We start from the raw sequence: 24,596 nt of genomic DNA on the forward strand, positions 1-24,596 counted from the left end.
CTTGAAAGTTATATGGCTGTAAAATTCGATACCTACATTCAGGTAATGCAGCGTGTTTATACTTAGAATTAACCCAGGTATGTTGGAGTTGCTACTTTTACGGATCATTTGATGTTGAAGATGTTTTGATTTTAACTGTAAAAATTATCTATTTCGTACCCGAACTATCTTATAATTCATGATATGATCGTTCAACACATCCAATTTAGAGACAATGAGCAGTAACAAGAACGCAAGTGCATATTTTGAAAAGGAATGACATCAAATTAGATATGAGAAAGGTATGCCGAAAGGTATGCCGAAAGGATAAATAAAAAGTACCATTCAAAATGATACAATGGAAAAGAATAATATCAATTTATGGGGCGAACGTGCTCAGAAAGCTTTTTTGATGAAGCTGGACAATCCACTCGCTTTGGCACCATCCATCATCGTGAAGTGGTTTGCTTCATGCAAAGCCTCAATTAAAGCGACCTTGTTCTTACCGACCAATGTATCCCAGCCGTTAGGACCAAAGTCTGTACGATCATTTAGGAGCCAAAGCATTTCCCTGGGATCCCGACTTCCATCTTCGGGCGGTGCTGGACGAGGATCTCCTGGCTTACCGCACACTCCGTCCTTGGCCCAGATGAGATAGGCCTTGGGGAGGCGGCTTTCGTACTTGGGGTCATTGCTCGGGAATGGGATGGCCTTGTACATGTCTAGCGCATCAATGAAAGCGAGGAAATGTGGCAAAAGCCATTTTGGTGGGGGTGTCTTGCCATCACCGAAGATCTTCATGTCGTCAAAGAACTTGTAGAGTCTAGGTGGCAATTTCTCAAGGCCAATGGGGAACGGTGAGTCGAGAAAGAAGATTCTCTCAACTGTCTCTCCCTGTTCGATGACAAGTTGACGAACTGCATCGTACGCGCAAATTCCTCCAGCGGACCATCCACCAACATTGTAAGGGCCCTTTGGTTGACGACGACGAATCTCAGCCACGTATGAAGCAGTGAGATCCTGAAGAGCGCAGTTGAGTTTCTCCGGAGTCTTCATGTAAGGACAGTTCAACCCATAGACACAGACATCTGGCGAGATTTTGGGTAGTGTTGCATACGAGGTTGAAGAGCCAGAGCCATCAGGGAAGAGGAATAGTGTATGTGTGGCCGTCTTGGGGCTTCCCTGTAGCAGGATAGATGTGGCTGGGGGATGTTTGAGCTTCAAAGACAAATTCTCCGGCTCCAGCAGAGGTGCCGGGGTAGACAAAATGGCTGACTCCGGCTGTCGTACGGGAGCTTTTGGTTTCAAGTCAAGAGCTTCTTCGACTTGCCCCATAGTAGGATTCTCGATAAAGAATTCGGACGGTAAATCCAGACCCAAATCTTCACGTAGTCTTCCAAGTACAGTCAAGGAGAGCAATGAATCCATACCCATTTCAGCAAGGTTTGCTTCTTCACTCAGCTCATCTGCAGACACACCAATCTCATCAATGAGAATTTGGCGAATTGTAGCTAGAGTCTTGTCTTCTCCTGCAGTAGGCGCGGCCTTCATGGGTGGAATAAAGTCTCCAGGAGTACCAGGTGTAGGCGGCCCCGAAGCCGAGAAATCGTCAAAGACAGATGCTTCTGAAGAGTCATCACAGCTATCCATCGGCGTTGCGGACTGCATCAAGAGAGCCTTAAAGTCTTTCACAGTTGGATAGTCCATGAAGATACTAGACTCAAAGTCAAGGTTAAGCTCTTCGCGGAATTTACCAGTAATGGTCAAGGCCAGAAGAGAGTCGACTCCGTAGTCCGAAAAGACAAGGTCGTCGGATAGTTCTGCTTCAGGCAAGCCAMCCTCGCCAGCCAGTATCTTGAAAGCTTGGACAAGAACACTGGGCCCAGCAGTCTTTGGTGCAGTAGGCTTGACTGCCTTTGCGATAGGCTTCGTCTTTGGTACAGCGACAGCAGCAGGAACAGGACCCTTGGCCACCGGCTTCGTCGCCTGTGCTCCGCCTGGTGGTGGCAGGACACTATTGAGGATCTTGCGCGGCACTCCTTGAAACTATAGCATTTATCGTTAGCATATCTGTCTGAAATACCGGTTTCTTTATTAATCTGAATAGCAGCTTGCTTACCTTGACACCTCCATATACAGCTATGATCTCATCTTTTTCAAACACATAGACATCACCGGCATAGATTGTACCTTGCCATGGCTGCATTCTTACATAAGTGCGGTACGTTGATTCAGCTGAGAATTTCGTAGCGCAACGCATTGAATCCCAGCCATGGTTGACATAGACATAGTTGACCGAATCAGTGGCATCGTTTGCATTCATGGTGAATCCGGTGATGTGTCCAATACTATCAATCCAGAAAGGGTTGCGGTGGAAGTTGGCTGCTTCAGCCTGGAATTTGACTAGAGCAGTTGCCTCATATTGCTCGCTATCCAAGATAACTTCTCGCATCGATTTGTAGTTCTTGTCATAGTCAACAAGTGCTCCAAATAACTTGTAGACCATCCCAGGACCAAGCTTGTTGCTGTCACCGTTGGCCGCACTTTCGAACAGCCTATCAACGCTTCGGCGAATGAGGTATGCATTACGCTTCCACTCCTCCCGCGCAGCTTCCGTATCGAAGAACTTGATGATGCAACTTGCGTGGTCCGTCATCTTCTTGCCTTCAGGTGAGACCGAGTATATTTGCATGGATACCTGTCGGGCATCCCAATCAGCAGTGGCAGCTGCTCGGAAGGGCTGAGGTCCGGCGTTCTTGTAGATCAGAGGCTTTGGAACAGCCATGTCAGCCACATCCAGACCAACTCCTTTAAGTTCAGGTTTGAAGTTGTCAATCAAGTACTCTGCCAATGTTTGAGCAACATCGGCATATAAAGAGGAGGGGCAAAGAGGAATTCCGTTGACCTTGTGGCCCTGAATAACAGGGCACAAAAGCGGATCGGAAATGTCAGTTTCGGTAATGACAGTCGCTTTCGTCGCGTCGCCAATGCTTTCAACAACCTTCTGCGCCGATATTGTGAGACGAGAAGGCGCAGTGTTGTTAGAAACTTGAGGTACTGGGTCACCGCCCTTAGTCAAACAGAAGTCGTTCTTGTAATATAGCCAGTAGTTCTTATTGTCCCAGCTGTAGGCAGGTAGATGGAGAACTTCATGGCTTGACTTGAAATCCTGGTGATACTCCTTCCACTGGATGTTAATTCCAGCGAGGTATACAGCCGACAGACTCTGAGAGAGAACTTTCCACGAGTCTTCGTTTCTGCGTAGCGAAGCGACCGTGTTTGCTTGAGGACCAAGAGTAGACTTGATCATGCCAGAGCAGATTGTGTGAGAGCCAATCTCAATCCACACTGTCTTATCAGTCATGAGCTTAGCGTGTCGGGAGGCTTCAATAGCTGCGAGGAAGTTGACTGTTTCTCTGCAATGGCGACTGAGATATTTACCACCAAGCTGCTCATAATTCTTCTCGTTGATAACTTCTCCTAGAAGAGGAGATACAAGAGGAATTGAGGGCTTGTGGAACTTAACTCCCTTGGCGGCGTTGATGAGCTCCTCCAGAATTGGCTCAACCTGAGAAGAGTGGAATGCAAAAGGTACCTTCAGTTTGGTAGCCTTGATACCTGCAGCAACAAGCTGTTCAGATAGAGCATCAATGTTCTGGGACGTAGCACTAATAACGGTCTCGCCAGGAGCATTGATACAAGCGACTTCGTGGACTCCGGGATTAATGAAAGGTGTAATCTCACTCAAGGCAGACCTCACTGCCAGCATTGCGTGAGTGCCGACCTTACACTTTTCTTCCAGAAGCTGGGCACGACGACCGCATAGGTAAATGGTGTCGAAAGCCGTCAATGCTCCGGAGACATAAAGAGCAGCATACTCTCCGAGGCTGTGGCCCATGACAAATGTAGGACGAGCATCCCATGATACCCACAGATTTGCTAATGCCATTTGCATACAAGTTGTTCCTAGCTGCGTAATCACAGGGTTCAACTCTTCAATAGACACACTGCCATCGATCAATGGAAGGAAAGAAGGAAATCCTTGACTTTGGGCAATTCCGTTGAAACGTAGAACATCAGAGCGGAATTGTGAGAAGCTCTCAAGGAATTGCTTTCCCATGCCAGCGTATTGTGCTCCTTGTCCGGTGAAGACAAACCCGACACTTGGTGCAACAGATGGAGCCGGGCTAATGGATTCCCTGCTAGCTGATGCGCGGAGAGCCTCCTGCACTTCGGGAACCTTGGTGCCAGAGACGATGACACGGAAAGGATGGTGGATGCGTCGGGCAGTAGTAGTATAGGACAGCTTGGCCAAGAACTCTTTCTCTTTCATATCGGAAGAGTGTTTGCTGATCCAATCGACTAGGTTGTTTATGTTGTTTTTAAGCGAGGCTTGACATCTGGCCGATACTGCAACTGAGTATGTTGAGCGCGGATCATTAACAACAGAATCAGCAAGACGATCTGGCGAATCTTCCACAAGCAAGGCAGTGTTGCCACCGGCTGCACTGAAGTTATTGATGAAGCATCTGCGCAGTCCTGACTCTGGTTTTACCCAAGGAGTAGGTTTGAAAGCAATGTGGACGTTACGCTCCTTGAGATCAGTAGGGAAGTTATGGTTGATCTTAGTTTTGATGCCACAGTGTGGAGGAATCGTGCTTTTGCGCATCATCATCAACACTTTAATCAAAGCTGCAACGCCCGATGCTGATTCTCCATGGCCGATGTTAGACTTTGCTGATCCGAGATGGAGAGTTTGCTCGGGCTTTCGGCCATGATCAGGAGCAAAGGTGTCAAGAACTGATGTCATCTCGACTGCATCGCCAGCCTGTGTGCCAGTGCCATGCATCTCAATGTAGCTGACGTCGTTGGGCTGGACACCAGCTTCGTTAAGAAGTTTGTCAAAGATGAATGCCTGGGCACCAGAATGAGGACGCGTCATTGAAACAGCCTCGGCGGAATGATTTGTATAGGCTCCTGCAATGACAGCCTGAATTGGGTCGTTGTCTGCAATCGCATCTTCAAGTCGCTTGAGGACAACGGTTCCTACACCATCCGCGCGACAATAGCCGTCAGCTGCGTCATCAAATGTGTTGCAATTTCCTGTGCGTGAAAGGAAATGGCCTCGGTCTAGACCGGCATGGTTGTCAGGGTTTGTCAAGACATTAGTTCCCCCAGCAATGGCGGCATCGCAGTCATTTTTCCACAACGAATTGCAAGCCATATGAATGGCAGATAGACTGGATGAGCATGCAGTATCTACGCTGACACTCGGTCCACTAAATTTGAAGTGATAATTAATGCGACCCGGTGTAAAGGCACGATTGCCGCCCGGAATAAAGTATGTGTCAATGTCCTGGCCGCTGTTGATTTCACGATAATCATCACTGGTCATGCCGTAGAAAATTCCGACGCGATCTTTCTGTGTAGAAGGCGTGGAGTCAGGAACAAAGCCTGCCATCTCCAGCGCTTCATAAGCAGTGACTAGTGCCAGTCGCTGGCCGGGATCTGCCTGAAGCGCCTCTCTCGGTGACATGTTGAAGAATCGAGGATCGAAAAGACCAGGCTCAGGAATCCAACAGCCATATGGCACTTGACTGGTGTTTCTCTTTTTTCCAGTGAGATCGACGTGCGTTTTCCAGTTCCACCGGTCAGGAGGCACCTCTCTATGAACATCGAGGCCTTGGTAGAGAATATCCCAGAAATGCTCGGGACTTGGTGCATCTGGAAATCTTCCCGAAAGACCGATGATGGCGATCTTTGACTGTTCAGTCCTTCCTGTTGTACTTTGGGACTTGTCGGTTTTTGCAGAGTCGATAAGCGCATTCTCCAGACGAACCTCCGATACTCCGGCACGTTTCAATGCAGACACAAGGCCTGAAGATGCCGAAGTGGCGACAGGAAAGATCGCACATGTAGAAATAGATGAACATTTGACAATGGAGGAATATCCATCGAGAACCTTATCCCAGCGAAGCTGCTTAAGAAGAATCTCTTCGACAGCAACCCTCAGCAGGTCCTCAAAGTTGTCTGCAGCGATTTCGCGGCCGGTAGTACTTGACAGGACCGGTATGCGACACGCGTATCCTTTAAATGAGCCGCTGTTTGTTGTTTTTAAAGCCCATTCTACATCCTGCTGCCCATAGAGATGAGGTGCATGGAAAGGAGCATTAACTGCTACTCTGAGTGGTTTGACATTTTTGGCTAACTCCGAGTCGATTAGCTCTTCCAGGACAAGAGGCGGTGCACTGATGGTTAAACCATTGCAGCTGACGGCGCTGACATAAGGTCGAGATGACGGGGAAAGGCCCTAGTACAGTCAATAAACAGTTGTCTAGACAGAGGTAACACAGAACATACTTTTCTGGTGGAAAATTCGGAAATCAGAGCAAGTGCTTTTTCTTCACCGACTCCGGAGATTACGGCAGACCAGCTCTGAGACTGACCGCCATATTGACCGACGTAGTCGCGCACTTTATAGGCACACAACCCAAGTCTGAGAGCAACAACGACGGCTTCGACAGCAAGAGGAATTAGCTCTCCGATAGTCCTGGATGACGCTATTGCTGTAGATGCAAGCAGGCCGGTACAAAGCCCAATGACGTGGCTTTGTGAACCTACGGGGTACACCTGGCCTCCATCTCCATAGTAGCTAATATGTGTTAATCTATTGGACTTGCAGTAATAAGGAAAGACATTTTCTCACCTGATAAAGGTGCCTAGTTGATGTAGAGTAGTCAGTGCACTTTCCAGAGCAGGGTTGGGACCCGACTCCCGATATCTAGAAAGTAGACTGGTGAGGCTGGTGAAGCGAGGGAATTTCCGGCGATCAGAAGGTGGAAGCTGTGTCACTTCATGACGCAGAGCAAAGTTGGATCTTTCCAAGAAAGAAGTCACAAAACTGTTGCCTTTGTCATGGAGCAGGCGTCGAAGTCCAGAATCGAACTCGCTCGTCTGGTCACCAAAGACATAGGCCCAGCTTGTCGAGCCCATCCCGGCTCTTCTGTAAGATTGCGTGAGAACTTGCGTAAGCTTCTTGATAACTAATGTAGATCTCTGTTATTGCTAGATGTGCAAGTTGTCGACTTCTTGCTTGTCGAAGGGTGCTGTTTGAAATGTGGATGGAGGGAGACCCCGGACGTACACTTCAGAAGCAAGGGCTCGGAGTGATCCTGGGAATACTTTCCTTTATTTAAAATCTTGTCTAGTAGGTCTTTATGTCTCACCCATTATGTATGGATAAATCTGGTTAGAAATCAGGAAAAGATATCTATGACGTTTCTCAGACAAAGTTGCAAGCGGTAACGTCCAGTAAACGATACATCAAATCCTTGGAAAAGATTCTAGAATTGTGCTTTATCCTGTTTGAGACATGTGAAAGGCCTGCCTGTGTATCTGAATCAGGAAAGTCAGTGACAGGCAGGGTCCCCATAAAGACTTCCATAGGCGCTGGTCCGATTTGCGGCGAGGTGGAAACCATCAACCTACTAGATACTACCGTTACGATGGCAGAGCCTGAGGAGCAAGGAATACAGACAGCTGATCCCTTGGCCCAGATTCAAAGGTCCAGATCCATTTGATTATTCACAATCTCATGGATCACGTTCTAAGCCGCAGCCACAGCCGTGATGGTAGCATAGTCGACCACATGGAGTCAGACATACATGATCTCGGATATCAGGTAGATCGCGATGCGTGACTTTGGCAAAACAGGTGGATAGATCGAGGAAAACGGCAGGAATTGAAGCTATAGTAGATTCTAGATCATTGGCTCCAAGGAAACAATGCAAAACTCCGCTTGCGGCGAAGTGAAAAAAATGTCAGCGAGGGCTAATGTAGTTGTCGTTACTAGGGGAATTTCCCCTGGCGTACCAACAGTGTAATTTAATACGCCAGTAATTGCTGTATTATCGACTATGCAGTCTGTAATTACACTGCAAATACGTGCCAATAACACTGATGTCACGTGGAATTCAATAGCCCTACTTGCATATTTCTTCCAGCATTGCCATATTTGCTGCAAAAGTATGATCCTTTCCTGCTTGGTTAATTAAGGCTGAATCTTACTGTTCTGTACCTTTATTGACCATCTGATCGACCACGCATTGGGGCCAGCTTATGTCGTCTCATGCAAGCTACAGCGCAGAGTACAGATTCAAGAGACCATCTCCTTACATGCAACGATAAGATGCCACTTTTGACGTAAAGACCCCCCAGATCGATGCAACAAGATGATTCTTCTAAATAGATGACGTCAATATTCATTTTAGAATGCACGGAGGAGCTAGACTCTTCCCTTCAGGCGAGGTACTTAAACTTAGATAGTCTCAGACCTTGCATACCAACCACCTTTCAAGCAGGAAAATATTCAATATTCCCGCCACGAGCATTTGGCAAAAGACCTCGTTTATTTTCTTTCAAGTTACACACAATCCCGAGGAAGCCTTTGCAATGTATGAAGCATCGTATCAACCTTGCAACCATTAGCCTATTACAAAATCTCGGAGTAATTAAGAAGGGCTGGTCTGATTCTTGCACGGCCATGCATGCATAAGCTGACTTGCAATACGAGATGAGCTGTGGTCCCTCCTCAGCTACAAGCACACAGCTACTAGTAGACAACTATCTTGCTGGTGAAATATAAATAACTTCTAGGTGCAATTAGTCGAAACGCGTTCTATGGAATGTGGACCTCTGCCGGATTTGGAACTGTGCTCTGCATGCGGATGCAGCAAACTCCGGAGACGTCGGAATTAGAGTCCATTCGGCGGGCAATCTAAAATACCGGTCGACTCTCAATCGCTTTCGTCGAGGGTGTCACGTTGCATTACCAGGAATTGAATATCAAAAGGAGTAAATGCCAAGTTAGATTTCTTTTCTTAGCACGCCTGCATCAACCACCTGGATGTCCCCATCTGGTCGATCGTCAAATCAATAGTTTCGACGCATCGCACCTGGCCTCTTGAGTCAAGCATGCCATGCAGGCTTATCAATAGCACGAGGACAGTTTGGTAACACACGATTACATTTTTGTTACCGAATCATGTAAAGATCGCCAGATCTCGTTCAGCGCGATAACCTCGGTTTCGGATTCCTTGTTGCTTGAGCTGAAGAACCGAAATAAATTGAAAACAAACAGCCCAATGGGCTTTGGATGTCAGGACAATTCGGGAGCGTTCATTGATCGCGAAAATCGGAGCTTGAATCGTTCTCCATGGTAGTCATGACTCATTGTGTTGGTCAGCATTTCTACACAGTTTCATAGCATCGTCGCCTCATGTGCTTGTCATCGCATGTGAAGTGGCGAGAGGCAACACTTCGATAAAGAACGCATGCCCAGCTGGATTCCATTTTCACATCCGAGCCTAAATTGTTCCTTGTCATGAACTTGCGGTAGAAAATAGAATAGTTCTTTAGGAATCAATAAGGAATCTCAGGAATCCAAGGATGGCCTGGAAAAAAGGTCCCGAAGATAAGCTTATCGATAAGGCAGTGACGCTAAACCCAAAGGAGCGCGGCGTAAACACAGGGCACAAACAATGAGCTGAGCCAAGCCCAACAGGGCAACCACCTCAACTCTCTCCCTTCCTCAGACTCCCTCACTCACTCCAACTGCTGGCTCCTTGGTACTGAAGAGTCTGGTGTCGGATTATCTCTTGTGTGTATTGGTCGTACTACTATTACTACATTCGCTACGTTCTGTAGACGATGTTTGGCTGAGCCATTATTATCATTGCTATTATTACCGCCGCCCTTCCTCCAACCTCCACTCCGTTATCTCCCCATATTCAAACAGCCCATAGCAACGCCGCCCGCCGGTCAATTCTCTGTCCGGAATTCTGTATCAATCGCATAGATTCTGTTTGTCGAGGAGGCGGCCCTGCGACACCCTATCTACTCCTGATCCGGTCGCGCAAGGCGTCTGTGACGGCTTCGCTATGACACCAGCACTGCCGACCAAGTTTCCATGCTGGTGTCGAGCTATCTACTCATGGGGAGGAGAGTCAAAAAGGGATCTTGGATTTGTGGAAGGAGATTTAATAGAATGTCTCAATGCAGGGGACGGCTCGTGGTGGATGGGACGCTTGCGCCGTGATAAACGAATGATGGGACTGTTTCCCTCGAACTTTGTAGTGCTCCTCGGGGAGGACTTTGTGCCTGTGACTCGATCCACGACAGACGCCTTGACACGAAATGACAGTGCAGATTCTCATACCCTCAAAAAGCAACGAACAGTCTTCCGAAAGCCGTTTCAAGCGCACAGGCACGCAGTCACACCGGGTGAGGCCAATCGTCGCGCTCGAGAAAAACTGTCAGAGACACCTTCCACAGCAACGTCCCGAGAAAACACACCACCGCGATCAATTCTTCCCGAAAAGCCTCCACGAACGCCAACTACTGCACTTCGGAGTCGAAGCACACTGGCAAGATCTCCATCAAGGACAGTGTCCCCGAGTCCCATTGAGAAAGCTCGTGTGCCATCACCGTTGCCGCCAAAACGCGATGAATTCGTGTCAACATCGCCTTCCTATCCTATACCTTCGGAGGTGGCTCCTCAAGTGGCACCTCAGCAACCTCGTGCGTGGTCACCTTTGCCTTGCAACCGCGATGATATTGTGTCAAGATCACCTTCCTATTCGATGCCCTCAGAGACGGCACTTCAGGTCGTTCCTCGCGTTCCCCAGCAACCTCCGGCTCGCGATCCATCGCCGTCCCCTCCACCCCCGCCTCCACCACCTCATCGAATTGCAGTAAGGAGTCAGCAGCATCGTATGAGTATAGCGCCTGCCCCAATTGACATGAACGATCGCTATACAGTATTCGCCAAATCCCCGCCTCCAAGTGCTACATCTCCACTGCCCCCCAGTCTCTCACCTGGCCATTCGCCTGGGCACTCGCCTGGAGGTCACTCATCAGTCGGTCATGGCAACACCCCCTCACCATTGCGAGATGCTATGGAAGATGTGATGACTTCTTTGCAAGACATGGGTCTGCCCCGCGGCGCGCCATCTCCTTCTCCCACCCCTCAATTTTCGAATCCATGGTCACCCGATGCATATAACGAAATTCGAGCAACAAGCCCACGACCGACCCGTGCTCGAGCAAACACATCTTTGGGTTTTGGTTCAGTTCGTGAGGGAGATTCTAATCAAGGAGGGAATGACTATGATGAGCAACAATCTAATGGTCAGAGATACCACGAAGGGCCCCCTCAGTTCAACAACTATGTGCAGCGAATGGAAGATCGACTCAGACAACTTCATGATCAGTCAAATCAACCGAATCATGACAACGAAGATGATGTTGGACCACCGCCACCACCGAAACAACATGGGTATCATACCAGGCATGATTCAACTGGTGTCCCCCGTCCTCAATTGCGGGCACGAAAGTCAGCTGTGGAATTAGGTAAACAGTTCCTGAACCGTACTATGACTAATAAATCAAACACAACAAATTCGTCCAGCGGTGTACAAAGCACATTTACCACGGACACGACCAGTACAAACACTACCGTCAGCTTGATGAGCGGAACGTCAGCCGGTCAGTACAGTGCAACGAGTGCAGGAAGCTTTGCAAGACACGGACAAGCAAAATGGGGCAGCTTTTCGGCTGAACGCCCCACAACAGCAATGGATAGCCTGAATAGAGGTGTTTTTAGTGATCTTGATAGACCAATGACTCCAATCAGTGGTATATCTTATCATTCGAGTCACGGCACTTCGAGACAGGGCGCTCAATCTGCTGTACCATGGTCACCCGGTAAAGATCTCGGCGATTCACCTGGAGTTTTTGGGGGCTTGTCAACACCCAAAGCCAAGAAGAACGGATTTCTCAAACGTTTCCTCGAATCTGCCAAAACTGGAGCGGCGACTGCTAGAAGCAGCATTCAGGTGCCGAACGGAAGGTCCCCGTCGCCCACAAAGCATCGGTTTACTCAGTCATTTGGCTCATCTCGACGTCCAGAATACAATAACTCTGAGGATGTTGATGTAGGTGCCAATAGTCCAATTGATTGGGTGCAAGTTCGACGGGATGTGAATCGTGCGAGCACGCCAAGCCGAAACGAGCGTATCGAGCGCGCGGAGCGTTGTCAAATGATGGATCATCCGGTCATTTATGCTGTTGAGGAGCTCTACGAAACGGCAGAGGGAGACGAGAGTATTGATGGCCTACCACTTAGCGATCCCACCAATTGGGGCGCCATCAACCTTAGCTTGGTTGACAAGAGCGCACGATTTATCAGCAGCCTACCGCCCTTAACAAACCCAGCAAGCTTAGCCCAAGGTTACATTTGTCGCCCGTACAAGAGCGACGTCCAGCGCTTGAGAGCCATCTTCACTTGGGTCAGTGAAAAGATTGCATGGGAGGAGCCATTGGATGAGAATGAGGTTGACTTGAAACGCGTAATTAACATGAAGCGCGGATGTCCTCAAGAGGTTGCTTTCCTTGTCCAAGAAATGTGCTCGGCCGTTGGGTTACATGCCGATATTATCAGAGGCTATTTGAAAAGCCCCGGAGAGCTCCTGGACCTGAGTGCACTTTCAAGACCCAATCACTGGTGGAATGCTATATTGATTGACGGTGAATGGCGCTTCATGGATTGTTCGCTAGCAAGCTCAACGAATCCCAAGCGAAGTCAATTAGTGACAACGAATTCTCAGCATGCCGAGAGCTGGTATTTCCTTGCTCGACCTCTCGAATTATGTTATACGCACATTCCTCTGCATCCCGAAGAGCAACATATTTGCCCGCCCATATCTCCAGACGTTCTTTTAGCTCTACCTGCCGTCAGTCCGGCTTTTTTCAAGAATGCAATGCAGATGCCGGATTACGATACAAGCTATATACGCATTGAAGGTTTGGACGTTATGCAATTACGCATTCTTGTTCCGCCTGATGTTGAATGTGCTGCTGAAATTGAAGCACCAGCGTTTGCTCGTGATGCCGATGGCGACTGGTTTGAAAGTGGAGATGTCATACGCAAACGCGCGCTTGCTCAACCCGACTGGATTCGTGGTCAAAAGCGCTTCACAATCAAGGCACTTCTCCCTGGCGATGAAGGTCAAGGCGTCCTCAAGATTTATGCGGGTAAGAAGGGCTTGATGCATTCAAACAGGGATATCCCTCATCCACTTGCCGTCGCCTTACCAATTCTTCATACCGGAGACAATCCTCCCTACGAGTTTTTGCTGCGACACCCGACTCCACATGCACAGCGTCATGATCTTTATGTCATCCAGCCGCAGTGCGGAAAATTGGCCATCAATAACACCTTTGTGTTTGCAGTTCGCCAACATCCAGCCGCGCCGTTTTCAAAGTCTAGTAGCGGAGAGATTCCAAGCGATGGGCGTGCGTCTCCATCAATCATGCGACCATCTAGTGCTATGAGCATGGTATCCAGCAGTTACGGCGGATCCGTGGCCTCCACTACATCCCTCGATGGCTTCACGGCCAATACATCCGTCGTGTCATCAAACAAGTCTATGTCAAGCCGCGAGAAGCCCGCTAAATTGGCTATACAATCACCATCCGGCAAGATTCTGCGTCTCATGCGCAAAGCAGATCATATGATTAGCACAAGCAACAATAATCCTGATTCTTTGACCGAGGGTACTCCAGACGGTAGTGTATGGGAAACTGTTATCAAGATTGGAGAGAAAGGCGTTTGGCGCGGTCTAGTTTTGGCAGATCGCAGCGCGCGTTGGTGCGTGTTTTGCGAATGGGAGTCTTATTAACCTGCATTTATCGGCTTKGTCGACATACATTAAGAGGATCCGACAGTTTATTTTCTTCTTTTCTTCATTGTTTGCACGTTTCTGTCTTGTCCCGTGTTCATTTACTAGAGCAGGAACGGCGTAATTAGAGCGAGCGAGTCTGATTTCATGTCCATTGCATCGCAAACAGCGGCATATTTGAAAATCTTGTTTCACCTTTTTTATTTCAATTGTTTTTACTGCATAACCCTTCTTCCTTTCTGTGGAATGTTCTGGTTTGAGATGCTTAAATTTTTGAACCGTACTTCTCCATCAAGACCCGGAGTCTGTCAATATTGTGTCTATATAAATGCTTCATCATCCATGATACCTAGGCATAGAAATGGGAACCATTTGCATCTTCGAACGAATACATATAATAACATCACCAAGGCAATACAATTTCTACCTAGTGAACGCCTCCCTAAGCAGCGGGGCGACTTGCTTTCTGCTTTGAGAAACATTCCCTTGCTGCCATATGTATAAACCCCCCGCATATTCATCAGTGCCTGCGAAGGGGAAATCATTCCACTTCTGTAGCCTTAATTGCTCTTTGGAAGTTTCCGCGAATTTTGCGAGTTTATCGTTGTGGTCATCTTTGAGACCCCAGACGAGTAGTTGTCTAGCAAACTGGCCTCCTTCGCCATCGTCGGCGTTGAATGCCGTCATCACGGAAATGACATCCAGACGCCTTTCCAGTGCGAATTTTTTCAAACTCTCCAAGAATGACTTTAACTCGCCATTCTCTGTCTTGGTTGAATCGTCATCTTCATCCCTCGCTTTTTGGATGATCCATTTCAACGGCCGTACAACGCTCGCAATTCCAATGACCATTTTCTGGGCCGATGGTGTTGATTCAGTCCAATCCTTGTAGTCTCGACCCAGAATCTCGTCAACCGTCAACCAATCCAAACTATGCGCTTTTGCATATTGAATCTGCTCAAAGTACGCCGTTCGGTCCCATTCACCACTACCTCCAGAAGAAAGGGAAGAGATCCTTTCCGTCAGAAACGAAACAGCGTCTCGGTCGACGTCCGTCACTTTTCCTTCGGCGGTGAGGTTTGTGGTATCGATTAGAATGGAGGCGAGCGCGAGTTTGGCGAGTTGGACTTCCCATTTCCCCTCTTCACCACCTGCATGATGAGCTTGTTCTTGCTTTTGTCGCTCCCCATCCACGGCAGAAAATGAAGGCCACAATCCTCGCTCCCGAATCTCACGAACAATCAAACTCGTACACGAGCCCGGTCCAGATACAATAACCCGCGGATTCCCCGGCGGTAATCGTTCCAGTGGCGGCACAAATCCTTCATCGGGGCGATGATCAATGCATCCTTTGACTGCGAACGTGACCAGGTCTGAGAGTCCATCTATCGATCCTTTCCCTTCTTGCTGTGGTTGGGACGGTTTATGTGGGAGGTTATTCCAGTCTACCATCACACAATCAAGCTCTAATTTCTCTCCCTTCTCCGTTTCGTCTCGGGACGATAAAAGTCCCTCGCGCAAATCAGCAACGGTGATGATATGCTCTCTCAGCAATTTCACGATCCCATCTTCTCCATCCTTATCACTCCCTGTCTTCTTCTGCATCGGCAAAGTAGATGACGATGACGACGAAGAAACAGAAAGCTCCAAGGCACACGCAAACTCAGGCCTCAATCTTCTCAATTCCGGCCCACTAGGCACATCCGGTAAATTGACCAGAGGCACATACCTCCTCTTCTCACTATCGCCGTTTCCTCCTCTTGAAAAGAAATATGAGTACAGTATTGCAGAGATGATAGAGTCTAGATCCGCGGATTGATTGCCTAGGACATAGATGGGGCTATGTGTTGTGGTGCCATTTCTGATTGTGGGTAGGAATGGGCTGCGGGCTTGTTTGAGGAATGGAAGGAGGCCCGGTGGGCTGAGACTTGATGGGCCTAGGTTGAGAGGAAGATCGGGGGGCATTTCTTTGAGTTGGGCTAGTAGGTATTGGTCCGGGGGTTATTGGAGGTTATTTCTGAGGGGAACACTCAAGTTGATGTCATTCACGTTTAAAGCGGGATGGCTCTTCACCGCCTGAAAAACAAGGCATGAACTACAATCTAATTGTTTACAAGGGAAAAAAACATAGTAGTAATAATAATAATAATACAATGTTGTCTCAAAGGTCTGCTTTAATCATACACACATCCACCGTCCATCTTTGTGTGATGACCAATGCCACGCAAAGAAAGGAGTTCTAACATCAAACAGCACAACAAGACATTATCATAAGGAAAAAAGTAGCGAACAGAGAGCAGCAAAAAGCATCATTGCCGAACGAGTTTTTGAACGCCATAGGTATAATTTTCTAATTTCCACGCCCGACACCAACCGAAAAAAAAAAATGTTAAAGGTAAAGCACTCGTAAATCCATCTCTTAAATAGCAATTCATCCCGCATCGGTCGAAATGCCCGTATCAGCAACTCTTTGGATGTTGTAGGATCAGCCTAGAAGCCATCGCCGTCTCTATCGTGATTTTCAACGTCATCACCCGGTCCAGATATATCACCATCGCCTTCATTGGTTGAGTCATGTCTTTCGCTCCCGTTGCTGACATCGAGAGCCTCGAGCGCCTCGTTGGCATGGGTGTTTTCCATTGGTTCAACGCTCTCCGGGTCGTCATTTGTCAACTCAGCGAAGACATCAGTCATCTCTTGCCGTGGTGGACTGCTACTGAATGGATTTCCAGCATCGATGCCAACCCCCGAAACACTTTCCTGGGGATCACGAAAAACAGAAGGACCGCTAAACAGAGGCTGATCCAGTCCGTGTGGCGAAGCACGCGACGGAAATGTTGCAGTATGGCTACTAGCATGAGGAAGTAAAGCGGGACCAGGTTCTGGAGTAGATGATAATCGGAATGATGGACTAGAATCCTGGCCAAGGTTGGCGTAGCTGCCTGAGAAAAAGGGAGTCGACGAATTCTCCAAGCTCGTTCCGTTATCTCCAGGAGTATCGGATTGGTACTCCGTCGTGCTGCCTCCAGGCTGTGGTGCGCGACCCAACTGGGTTGCGTCCATTGACTTGCGCTTGCCGGCTTGACTGGTCTTTGGTCTAAGGTGAGGAGGGAGATCTTCAACACGGTCTACCCCTAATTGCGCCATGATCTTTTGACTCTTTGTGGGACGCGGTTTTCGTGTTGAAAGGGACTGCTCCAAGATTGGAGGCGGGTCAGGGGCTACCGGTGCCCATTTATGAATCTCCTGACGGAAGAAGTTGGTTTCATAAGCAAGCAACACTTCCGCCCCCTCGATTTTGCGAAGATAAAATATCAGGGTGGGGACCTCCTCGCTGGTTGTACAGGCAGCATTTGTAAAACTTTGAAGGAACTCTCTGAATTGCGTGGCTTGTTTCACGATGCTATTCAAAACTTCCTCTTCATCCGGCTGAAAAGGTRGGGTAGCAATTTCCGCCTGCCAGTCTTGCAGATCTTCCAACTTGGGACGCGCGGCATCACGCGGAATTTTTCGTCGCCAATCACAGATTGGGCATGTGTACTTGTCGAACTCCTTGACCTTTCCTCGGGCGATCTTCAAGCATTTGCCATGGTACCTTTATAGGGTCAGCTTCTGTCAAACCGCTAATTCTCATAATCGACAAGGAAGCGAACAACTTACCATTCATGACATAATTCACATTCAATCATCATTCCAGATTCCGGTAACCTGCATATGCAAAAAACATCTCGCTTCCGTGATTTTGCCTCAAACCAGTTTGTGGATGGATTCTCCAATATACGATCGGGAGTATTGTCGCGTGAAGAAGGTTCAACAGGTGGGCGAAATCGATCATTTAAATCAAAACAGGAAGCGTTCTTTTTTTCAACAACCTCCATATAAGATTTAAGGATGTGTAACGGTGCATTAGCTTTTCCGAAGAGCTTTTTTCCCTTTCGCATCCAGTCCTCGTGATGTTTCTGCTCGCGTTCGAGATCGATAGCTCCGATCGGTCTGCTGTTGAGTTGTTCTAATGACTCCATCAATTCTCGCACTTCTTTGTAGCTAGGACGTTTGCGAATATCCGCATCTTTGGAACGTTCGTAGAGCGACCGGATATGGTTCTGAGCGTCGCGCTGCTTGGTCAAAATGGCCTCGACTTGAGCCAGAGTTTCGGGAGATACAGGAAATCTTGATGCCTGGGCAGACAAAGCTTCTAACTGCACATAATGAACGGCTTCTACAGATATCAGCTCCTTGGCTTTGGCTTCCCACGCCTCGCCAGACCGACGAAGCTCCTTGAAATGCGCCAGATCCGGATCATTGTCTGTAAGACCCAATTCCTCGCCTTGCTGGATAAATTGATGAACGTCTTCGAGTGTCAGGTGCTGGTCACGTTTGGCGCGAGATTGCTCCCTCCATTTTATCTGTTGAAGCACGGTTTCGAGTTTCTCGACCTCGGGCAAATCCACGTTGAAGTTTCGGCTGGTTTCGACTAACTCCTCAATCTGGGTGGCTGTTTGTACGTTGGTGCTAAGGGCGAGATGGACCTCCAGGCGGAATTTCTCGATTTCGTGGGTCTTCTCTTTCAGGGCCGCCATCTGTGGACAGTCGAAGGAAAGTATATCAGCTTCTGAAAGTAGAGCGCGGATATTTTCCACTCTGCGAAGCTCACGATCGCGTTCTTCAAGCTGTGCGGCTTTGGAAGTGCCTTTACGCCAGGCTTTCTCATTCTTCCTGCGGTTTTGTTGCTTTCGCGTGATATAGTTGTTGGCTTCTTCTACCCACTTGTCGCACCGCTGAACGAAAGCCGCCAGGTCTTGAAGGCCGGGCAAGTGATAAGGGATCTTCTCACCTTCGCTTAGGAGGCTATGGAGGACCTTCAGCTGAGGTTTCGCTTCGTCCTCCAACACCTTGTCCAATTTCTCAGTCCACGCCTCGGGTATCCTAGCGCGATCTTGTATCTTTTGTACCAGGGCCGACAATGAGTCATTCGTGGATCGGTATCGCAACGTGTGGTTTGGACCTAGCATCCTTTGCTCCAGTGGTTCGTTACAGCAGTCGTACATGTCGGCATGAATCAAGCATACGGTTCTCCCGGTATTTTCACAGCGGAATTGAGTAAGATAGGCATAAGCTTTGCAGTAATGGCATTGGTACTCATCTTCGGGGAGATCCTCCTCGTCGACGACATACTTCAATTTACAATCTGCATCGATAGACCAATCACTTCCGCTGAACTTACATTGATGCGGAGCAGCTCCCCGATGGCGATCAAGGAAAGATGCACGATCGGATCCTTCACGAGCGACCGCACGGTCTAGAGCTGGTGCAAGCCACTTGGCGGTCTTAATGGATGTATCTCTAGCTGCGGCTGTCATTAGCAGTTCATCATGTGAGAAACACGGTTGTCTTCTAAATGCTTGCAACCGCTCAACCCCAAGAGCACCGAATGGTTCCCAGTCTGTCGGTGCAAAATTAACGGCCTCGTTGAAGTTGAAACCATGATTGAAGCCAGCATGATACGCCTGGGGGAAGGTAATAACGAACTGGCCAGCTCTCTGATCAAGCGCATAGACGTTTACGCCAGCCTTTTTCAATTGATCGGGTGGTAGAAGAGTTACCAACTGAAACAGAAGGTCCGGTTGTGTTTCGAAAAGTTCCGGGACTGCCTGTCGCATCGCTTCTTCGAAAGCTTCAGCATCCTTTCCGGGTATGCCATACCAAGTCTTGGTAGCGCCGAAATGCTGATAGTTGGCAGAATAGGCATAATGATCCTCATTATGCCAGCAGAATGTAGAAAAGCACATCCCAACGTACACCCATGGCACAGTCATACCTGAAATGTCGGACTTGATATGCCTGAAGAGGGAGTCACCGTAGAACGGTAGTACATTCAAATTCCAAGGATCTTGTGAATACGGATCTAGCGGATTCCTTTCCACTGTTGGGAAACCACTGCCGTGGGTGGTAGAGTGAATATCAGCTCCATACTCAACCTCCACCGTCTCTGTGAGGCTCTCAACGAGTCTCCAGAATTCACGTTCCACATCGTCCTCGGTTTCACGGCGCTGTGTATTCAGGACAGGGTCGAATGGCATGCGAGGAGCAAAGTAGCTCTTTTTGAAAGCGTTGGCCTTCTCTTGGAATTGTTTCAACGAATACACGCCACCTTCTTCGAAGCCAAATTCGCCAGTACCAACCAGACATTTCGGGCAGTGCCAGTCATAGTCTGGATCGGCGTTCAGCGGATTTTCGAGACAAGCTTTGTGGTAGCCATTCTCGCAACTGTCACACACAAAGATAGTCTCGGGATTGTCTGTTTTTCCACAAGCTTCGCATTTCTATTGGTAAAAGTTTAGCTTTGTGTTTATCATGAAGTTAGGCTAGATGGAAGCATACCTCGCCTACTCTACGCGTGCCACTCTTTGATTTTCCCTTGGACGGTGTAGGACGGAGAAGACTCATGTGAGACCCAGCGACTGTAGGTACACCATCTGTAATTAGACTGTTAGTTAAATGTGACCGGGATAGGGATATGATAGCACAGTTGATTCTAGAATGGGATCAAGAAAGTTTACAAACCTTTTCGAAGTCGTTTGCTTCTTCGGCCTGAAGCGTCCAATTCAACAGAGTCACTTTGCGAGTCAGCAGCAAGGCTGTCATGGCTAATGGTACGTTTAAGCGGATGCGAGGAATGCCCGTTGGTGAGTGGCGTTATTTTAGCATCAGCTTTATCTTTACCCGGATACGGAGCGATATTCTTCGGGGTGGAAGAGCCATTTTCGTTCTCTCGTTTGATCGGCGGAGTGTGGTTAACCGCAGCAAACGATGGCGAACGGTTCACAGGCGTAAAGCCTCCCGGCCGGTTCACAGCAGTAAAACCCGGTGTTGGGCGGAGAGGAATCTCCGATGTAGGAGCTTGCTGTTCTTGTGGCACATTGTCGGTCTCAATCGAAGCGTTAAGAATGTTTGAAGCACGTATAGCAGGAGAATCTTGGCGCGCATTCGATGGAGTAGCCGACATTGGTCGCTTCGCTACCGGCGAACGATTGGGAGATGGTGTGTAAGGCCCACCTTGTTCAACTTCCAGCTGCTGTTGTACGCCAGGTTTGGCGACACGAAGATACTCTTCATAAGGCTGAAGCCACCGTTGATATGAATTTTTCAGCGATGTAGAAAGCGAAGACATTATCTTGCCACTATAGCCCAGATCGCGACCGATTTCAGCCCATTTCTTTAGCTTACAGACTTGATCGAAGCCACCTCGAACTTCGACCGCTTTTTTGAGTTTATATAGATCGAGAGGCCTTTTGTCGACGCTAGGAAATCGGTTGAGGTTGGTGCCATGTTGTTTATGGAATTTTGCGAGCTGATCGAGGTAATTCAAATTCGCCCGAGTACCTGTTCGGAGTCAGAATGGGGTCTTGGGGAAAGCACTTTGAAATTTGAATATCGCCGAACGCTACAACATACCTCCTTCGACTGAGTTTAATTCTTGACGGCGGGTTTTAAAATGGAATCTCTGTAGTGAAAAACGTGATTGTCAGCACTCTGTTGCATACCTCATCCTGTTTCCGCGACAAATTCAAAGGTAGAGTTGAAAAACATACTTCCGTATCGACTGCAAATGGAGGATTCCAATTCTCTGGAGGAATAATCCTGCAAATGCCATATTTAGATCCTTCGGGTGCGATCTTTCTTATGTATTCGTTCGGGTCTCTGAATTCTTCTTCGGTAGGACGGAAAGTAGGGGCCTCCGGCAGGCCATGAGCACGAACGCGATTTGTTGGTTCTCGAGTCGCACTTGGCTGACCGCGCCGTTCAACGGTCGAAAGATCCAATGGGGCAGACCGTCGAGCGCTCAGAGGTACATTGTGACCGTACGAAGGGTATGAGGCAGTTGGCCGCTGACGAGGATTGTTCGCTTGCGCATTCGCTGTGGTGGTCGCGGGGGCCACCATTTCTTACTCGAGTCGCTCGGAATAGCGCTGAGAATCGATGAGTAGACGGTTGCGTAGGAAGATTTATTTCCGGTTCTATCAAGACTGAGGACGTTTGTAGGACGGCATTGGACGAGGCGATGCCGAGCAATCAAGGATCAGCGAGGAAGGGATTGTGGTAATTGATGTGTGAACCCGTTTAAAGATGAGAAAACGAGACGCGGATAATTTTATGGTGATTTCAGAGAAGAGCAAGGTGGGAGTGAGGTTCCCAGGCTGAGCAGTTCCGCAAGGAAGGGAAGAGAAAGTGACCAAAACCGGGACCGGACAGACGAGATCGAGGAATTCGAGTCTGAAATCAGATATAGTGGGAGAAAGGTTTGCTCGGCCACGAAGGCAGCTAATCTAACAGAGCTGCCAGGTGGTAGACGAGAGGGCGAGCGAGCTGAGGGTGTTGGTTGTAGAGAGACGAGTGGTATAAAGAAGGGAAGAAGACCGAGAGAGGGCCGACTGACCTGGGTGATCAGTGATGGGGCAGATTAGTGTTAGCAGTGTTAGCTCCAGGCTAAGACTAAATTGTTTGGTTAAGGGCGCCGTTCCCTCATTGGGATTTTTCCACATACTGCAATGTGATAGGTCGTTTCTTTCTTCGCTGCCCCGGCCGGTACCGAGCTCGTCTCTACGTTCCTCACATATAACGATGGATTACGGTAATCAATTGTAATTGATTGTAATTGATTGTAATTGATTATTACAAAATTATCTTTCTCCATTGAAGAGGGAACAATAATGAGGATGCAATGATACACAATGATGAAAACCGGTTAACCGTTCGCTCATCTTCCGCAGGACGATCCGATCCGACAGTACCTGAGACGTATTGTATGACTACGTACACTACGTGCCCTGCAAACGGAAGGTCAGTGCAAACTCAGCATTAGGCAACAAGCAGAGAATGTTTATTGATCGATAACAAATATGCGTAGCGGCATAAACTACCATGTAGAGGCCACTCGGCACTAGCTATTTCTTTTATTCTTTTTCTTTGTCGCTGGTGCCGAGATAAGATGCGATGAATATACTGTATATACTCCTGGGCGTCAAAAAGACCCCTGGTCAGTAGATAACAACGCACTGTAGTAAGCGATTTCCCGGCGACAATTGCATACATGTGATGCCGCTGATAGCGAGTAATAAATGCACCCGACGACGAGAGATCATACAATGATCGATGATTTACTATAGTAATCAGAGTGAAGGAAAGTGGTCGAGTGCAGTCAGTTTTAACCCGGTCAGAGCCCCACTGGCTAAAGAGACCAACGTCGAGTGGCTAGCAATCCGCCAATGAGAGTTGGCACTATGCCCAAAGCGGGCCATCAATGGGCAGATGCATCACGTGTCCGACATCGTATTTTCCTGTTGGTATTGTACGTACGTATCGGGGTACGTATGCCGTGTCCCAAACAGGGACCGCCGAGTAATAGATACATGTCCCGGTTAATTCAGCATAATTGTCCAGATCGGGGATAATGATGTACATAAATTGACGGAATCGAAGGTTGAGTGGGCGGCATGCTTGTCACGTGACATCGTGTCGTTCGGCTTTAGCGTAACGCGTTTGCTCGGAAAGGTGCTCAGTCGCAATTGCCTTGCACGGATTCGACTAACCAGTCTAGTCAGTGATGCATTCCCAGAAATTACACTCTGTCACTTGAGCCATGTCCTCGACAGCTCCAGAGGCAACGGCTTCAACCAAGCCCATCCCAGCCTTCTATTGCTGTTATCTCCTACGGTCAGCCAAGAGGCCGAGTTGTCTATACATTGGCTCTACTCCGGATCCAGCACGGCGTCTGGAGCAGCATAATGGGGTTTCGAAAGGTGGCGCAAAGAGGACGGAGCGCGATACATTGAGGCCGTGGGAAATGGTCACCATCGTTGAGGGGTTCACGAGCCGGACTGGCGCGTTGCAATTTGAGTATGTCGTTCTTCTTTTACCCTATATATCCTTAATCACATGCTGACGAGGTTCCTTTCAGATGGTCGTGGCAGCATGTACACACAACTAGACATATAGGTGCCGTGGAAACCGACAACTTGAACCGACGGCGCAAGAATCCCCCCGTTGACCAAGGCTCTGGCCTGTGGACCTCGACACCAAAGGTATTGGGTAATCTACACCAGCTTTTACGTTCTACCTATTTTGGGAAATGGCCTTTGACTGTGCGATTTCTATCAAGTGATGTGCATTGTCACTGGCAACGATGGACCGAACGTGCGGATAGTTTGCTCCCCGATACCATACACGTCCAACTGGATTTTCGAGCAGAGGGAGCCAGCGTGCTCGACTCCCACCTGCCAGCCAACGACATGACGCATATTGATGCGACGTACAGTGGTATTCAAGGACATCTAGACAAGTCAACATCTCTTTTGAGTGATGATTCTAGAAGGCTATCATGTGAGGTATGTAGTCAACAAATATCTCCGCAGAGTGATATCATCGTGGTATGTTCGCAGCGTCATTGCCACGCCGTGTCACATGTCAACTGTCTATCCCAGCTGTTTCTGAGTGATGAAGGAAGATCTGGCTTGGTGCCGACGCTTGGCGAATGTCCAGGTTGCAAGCGAGAAGTTACATGGGTAGCATTGATGAAAGAACTAAGCATGCGGCTACATGGAACAAAAACCGCAATGAAGCTACTGAAAAGAGAGCGCAAAAGCAAAGAGAATACCGAAGGCAGAAAATCGTCCAAGACCAACAAAAAAGCGAAGATTAATGATGACATACTTGATAACGACTACGACGATCTGGACGAGGACTGGATGAATGCCGTGAATGTCGACTTCGCCCCAGAGCCCACAAACTTTAGATACCACGGGGAAAGCTCGACCGGGCGAGTCGAAATAGTGATCGAAGACAGTGAGGAAGAAAACTTTGATTGACATCTAGCTAGTT

At 48.4% G+C, this 24,596-nt stretch overlaps 5 protein-coding genes across 5 annotated transcripts; 2 read left to right on the top strand and 3 right to left on the bottom strand.

The window, feature by feature from the left end:
- Positions 1-375: 375 nt before the first annotated feature.
- Positions 376-6,972, bottom strand: BHQ10_007575 (uncharacterized protein; the record flags this gene model as incomplete). The annotated part of the gene is made up of 4 exons (XM_040880285.1): positions 376-2,025; positions 2,099-6,289; positions 6,340-6,631; positions 6,686-6,972. 4 exons carry the CDS (start codon positions 6,970-6,972, stop codon positions 376-378), a joined length of 6,420 nt encoding a protein of 2,139 aa, XP_040736078.1.
- A 3,110-nt stretch (positions 6,973-10,082) lies between these two features.
- Positions 10,083-13,718, top strand: BHQ10_007576 (uncharacterized protein; the record flags this gene model as incomplete). Its single annotated transcript, XM_040880286.1, has 1 exon — positions 10,083-13,718. One exon carries the CDS (start codon positions 10,083-10,085, stop codon positions 13,716-13,718), a length of 3,636 nt encoding a protein of 1,211 aa, XP_040736079.1.
- A 423-nt stretch (positions 13,719-14,141) lies between these two features.
- BHQ10_007577 (uncharacterized protein) lies at positions 14,142-15,683 on the bottom strand (the record flags this gene model as incomplete). Its single annotated transcript, XM_040880287.1, has 1 exon — positions 14,142-15,683. One exon carries the CDS (start codon positions 15,681-15,683, stop codon positions 14,142-14,144), a length of 1,542 nt encoding a protein of 513 aa, XP_040736080.1.
- Positions 15,684-16,208: 525 nt separating this feature from the next.
- Positions 16,209-21,661, bottom strand: BHQ10_007578 (uncharacterized protein; the record flags this gene model as incomplete). The annotated part of the gene is made up of 6 exons (XM_040880288.1): positions 16,209-17,313; positions 17,379-20,041; positions 20,100-20,194; positions 20,283-21,101; positions 21,174-21,222; positions 21,311-21,661. The coding sequence occupies 6 exons, from the start codon at positions 21,659-21,661 to the stop codon at positions 16,209-16,211; spliced, it is 5,082 nt and encodes a 1,693-aa protein (XP_040736081.1).
- Positions 21,662-23,358: 1,697 nt separating this feature from the next.
- BHQ10_007579 (uncharacterized protein) lies at positions 23,359-24,583 on the top strand (the record flags this gene model as incomplete). Its single annotated transcript, XM_040880289.1, has 3 exons — positions 23,359-23,615; positions 23,677-24,103; positions 24,200-24,583. 3 exons carry the CDS (start codon positions 23,359-23,361, stop codon positions 24,581-24,583), a joined length of 1,068 nt encoding a protein of 355 aa, XP_040736082.1.
- Positions 24,584-24,596: the final 13 nt, after the last annotated feature.

This window comes from Talaromyces amestolkiae (genome assembly GCF_001896365.1).
Source record: "Talaromyces amestolkiae strain CIB chromosome Unknown scaffold16.1, whole genome shotgun sequence".
NCBI lineage: Eukaryota > Fungi > Ascomycota > Eurotiomycetes > Eurotiales > Trichocomaceae > Talaromyces > Talaromyces amestolkiae.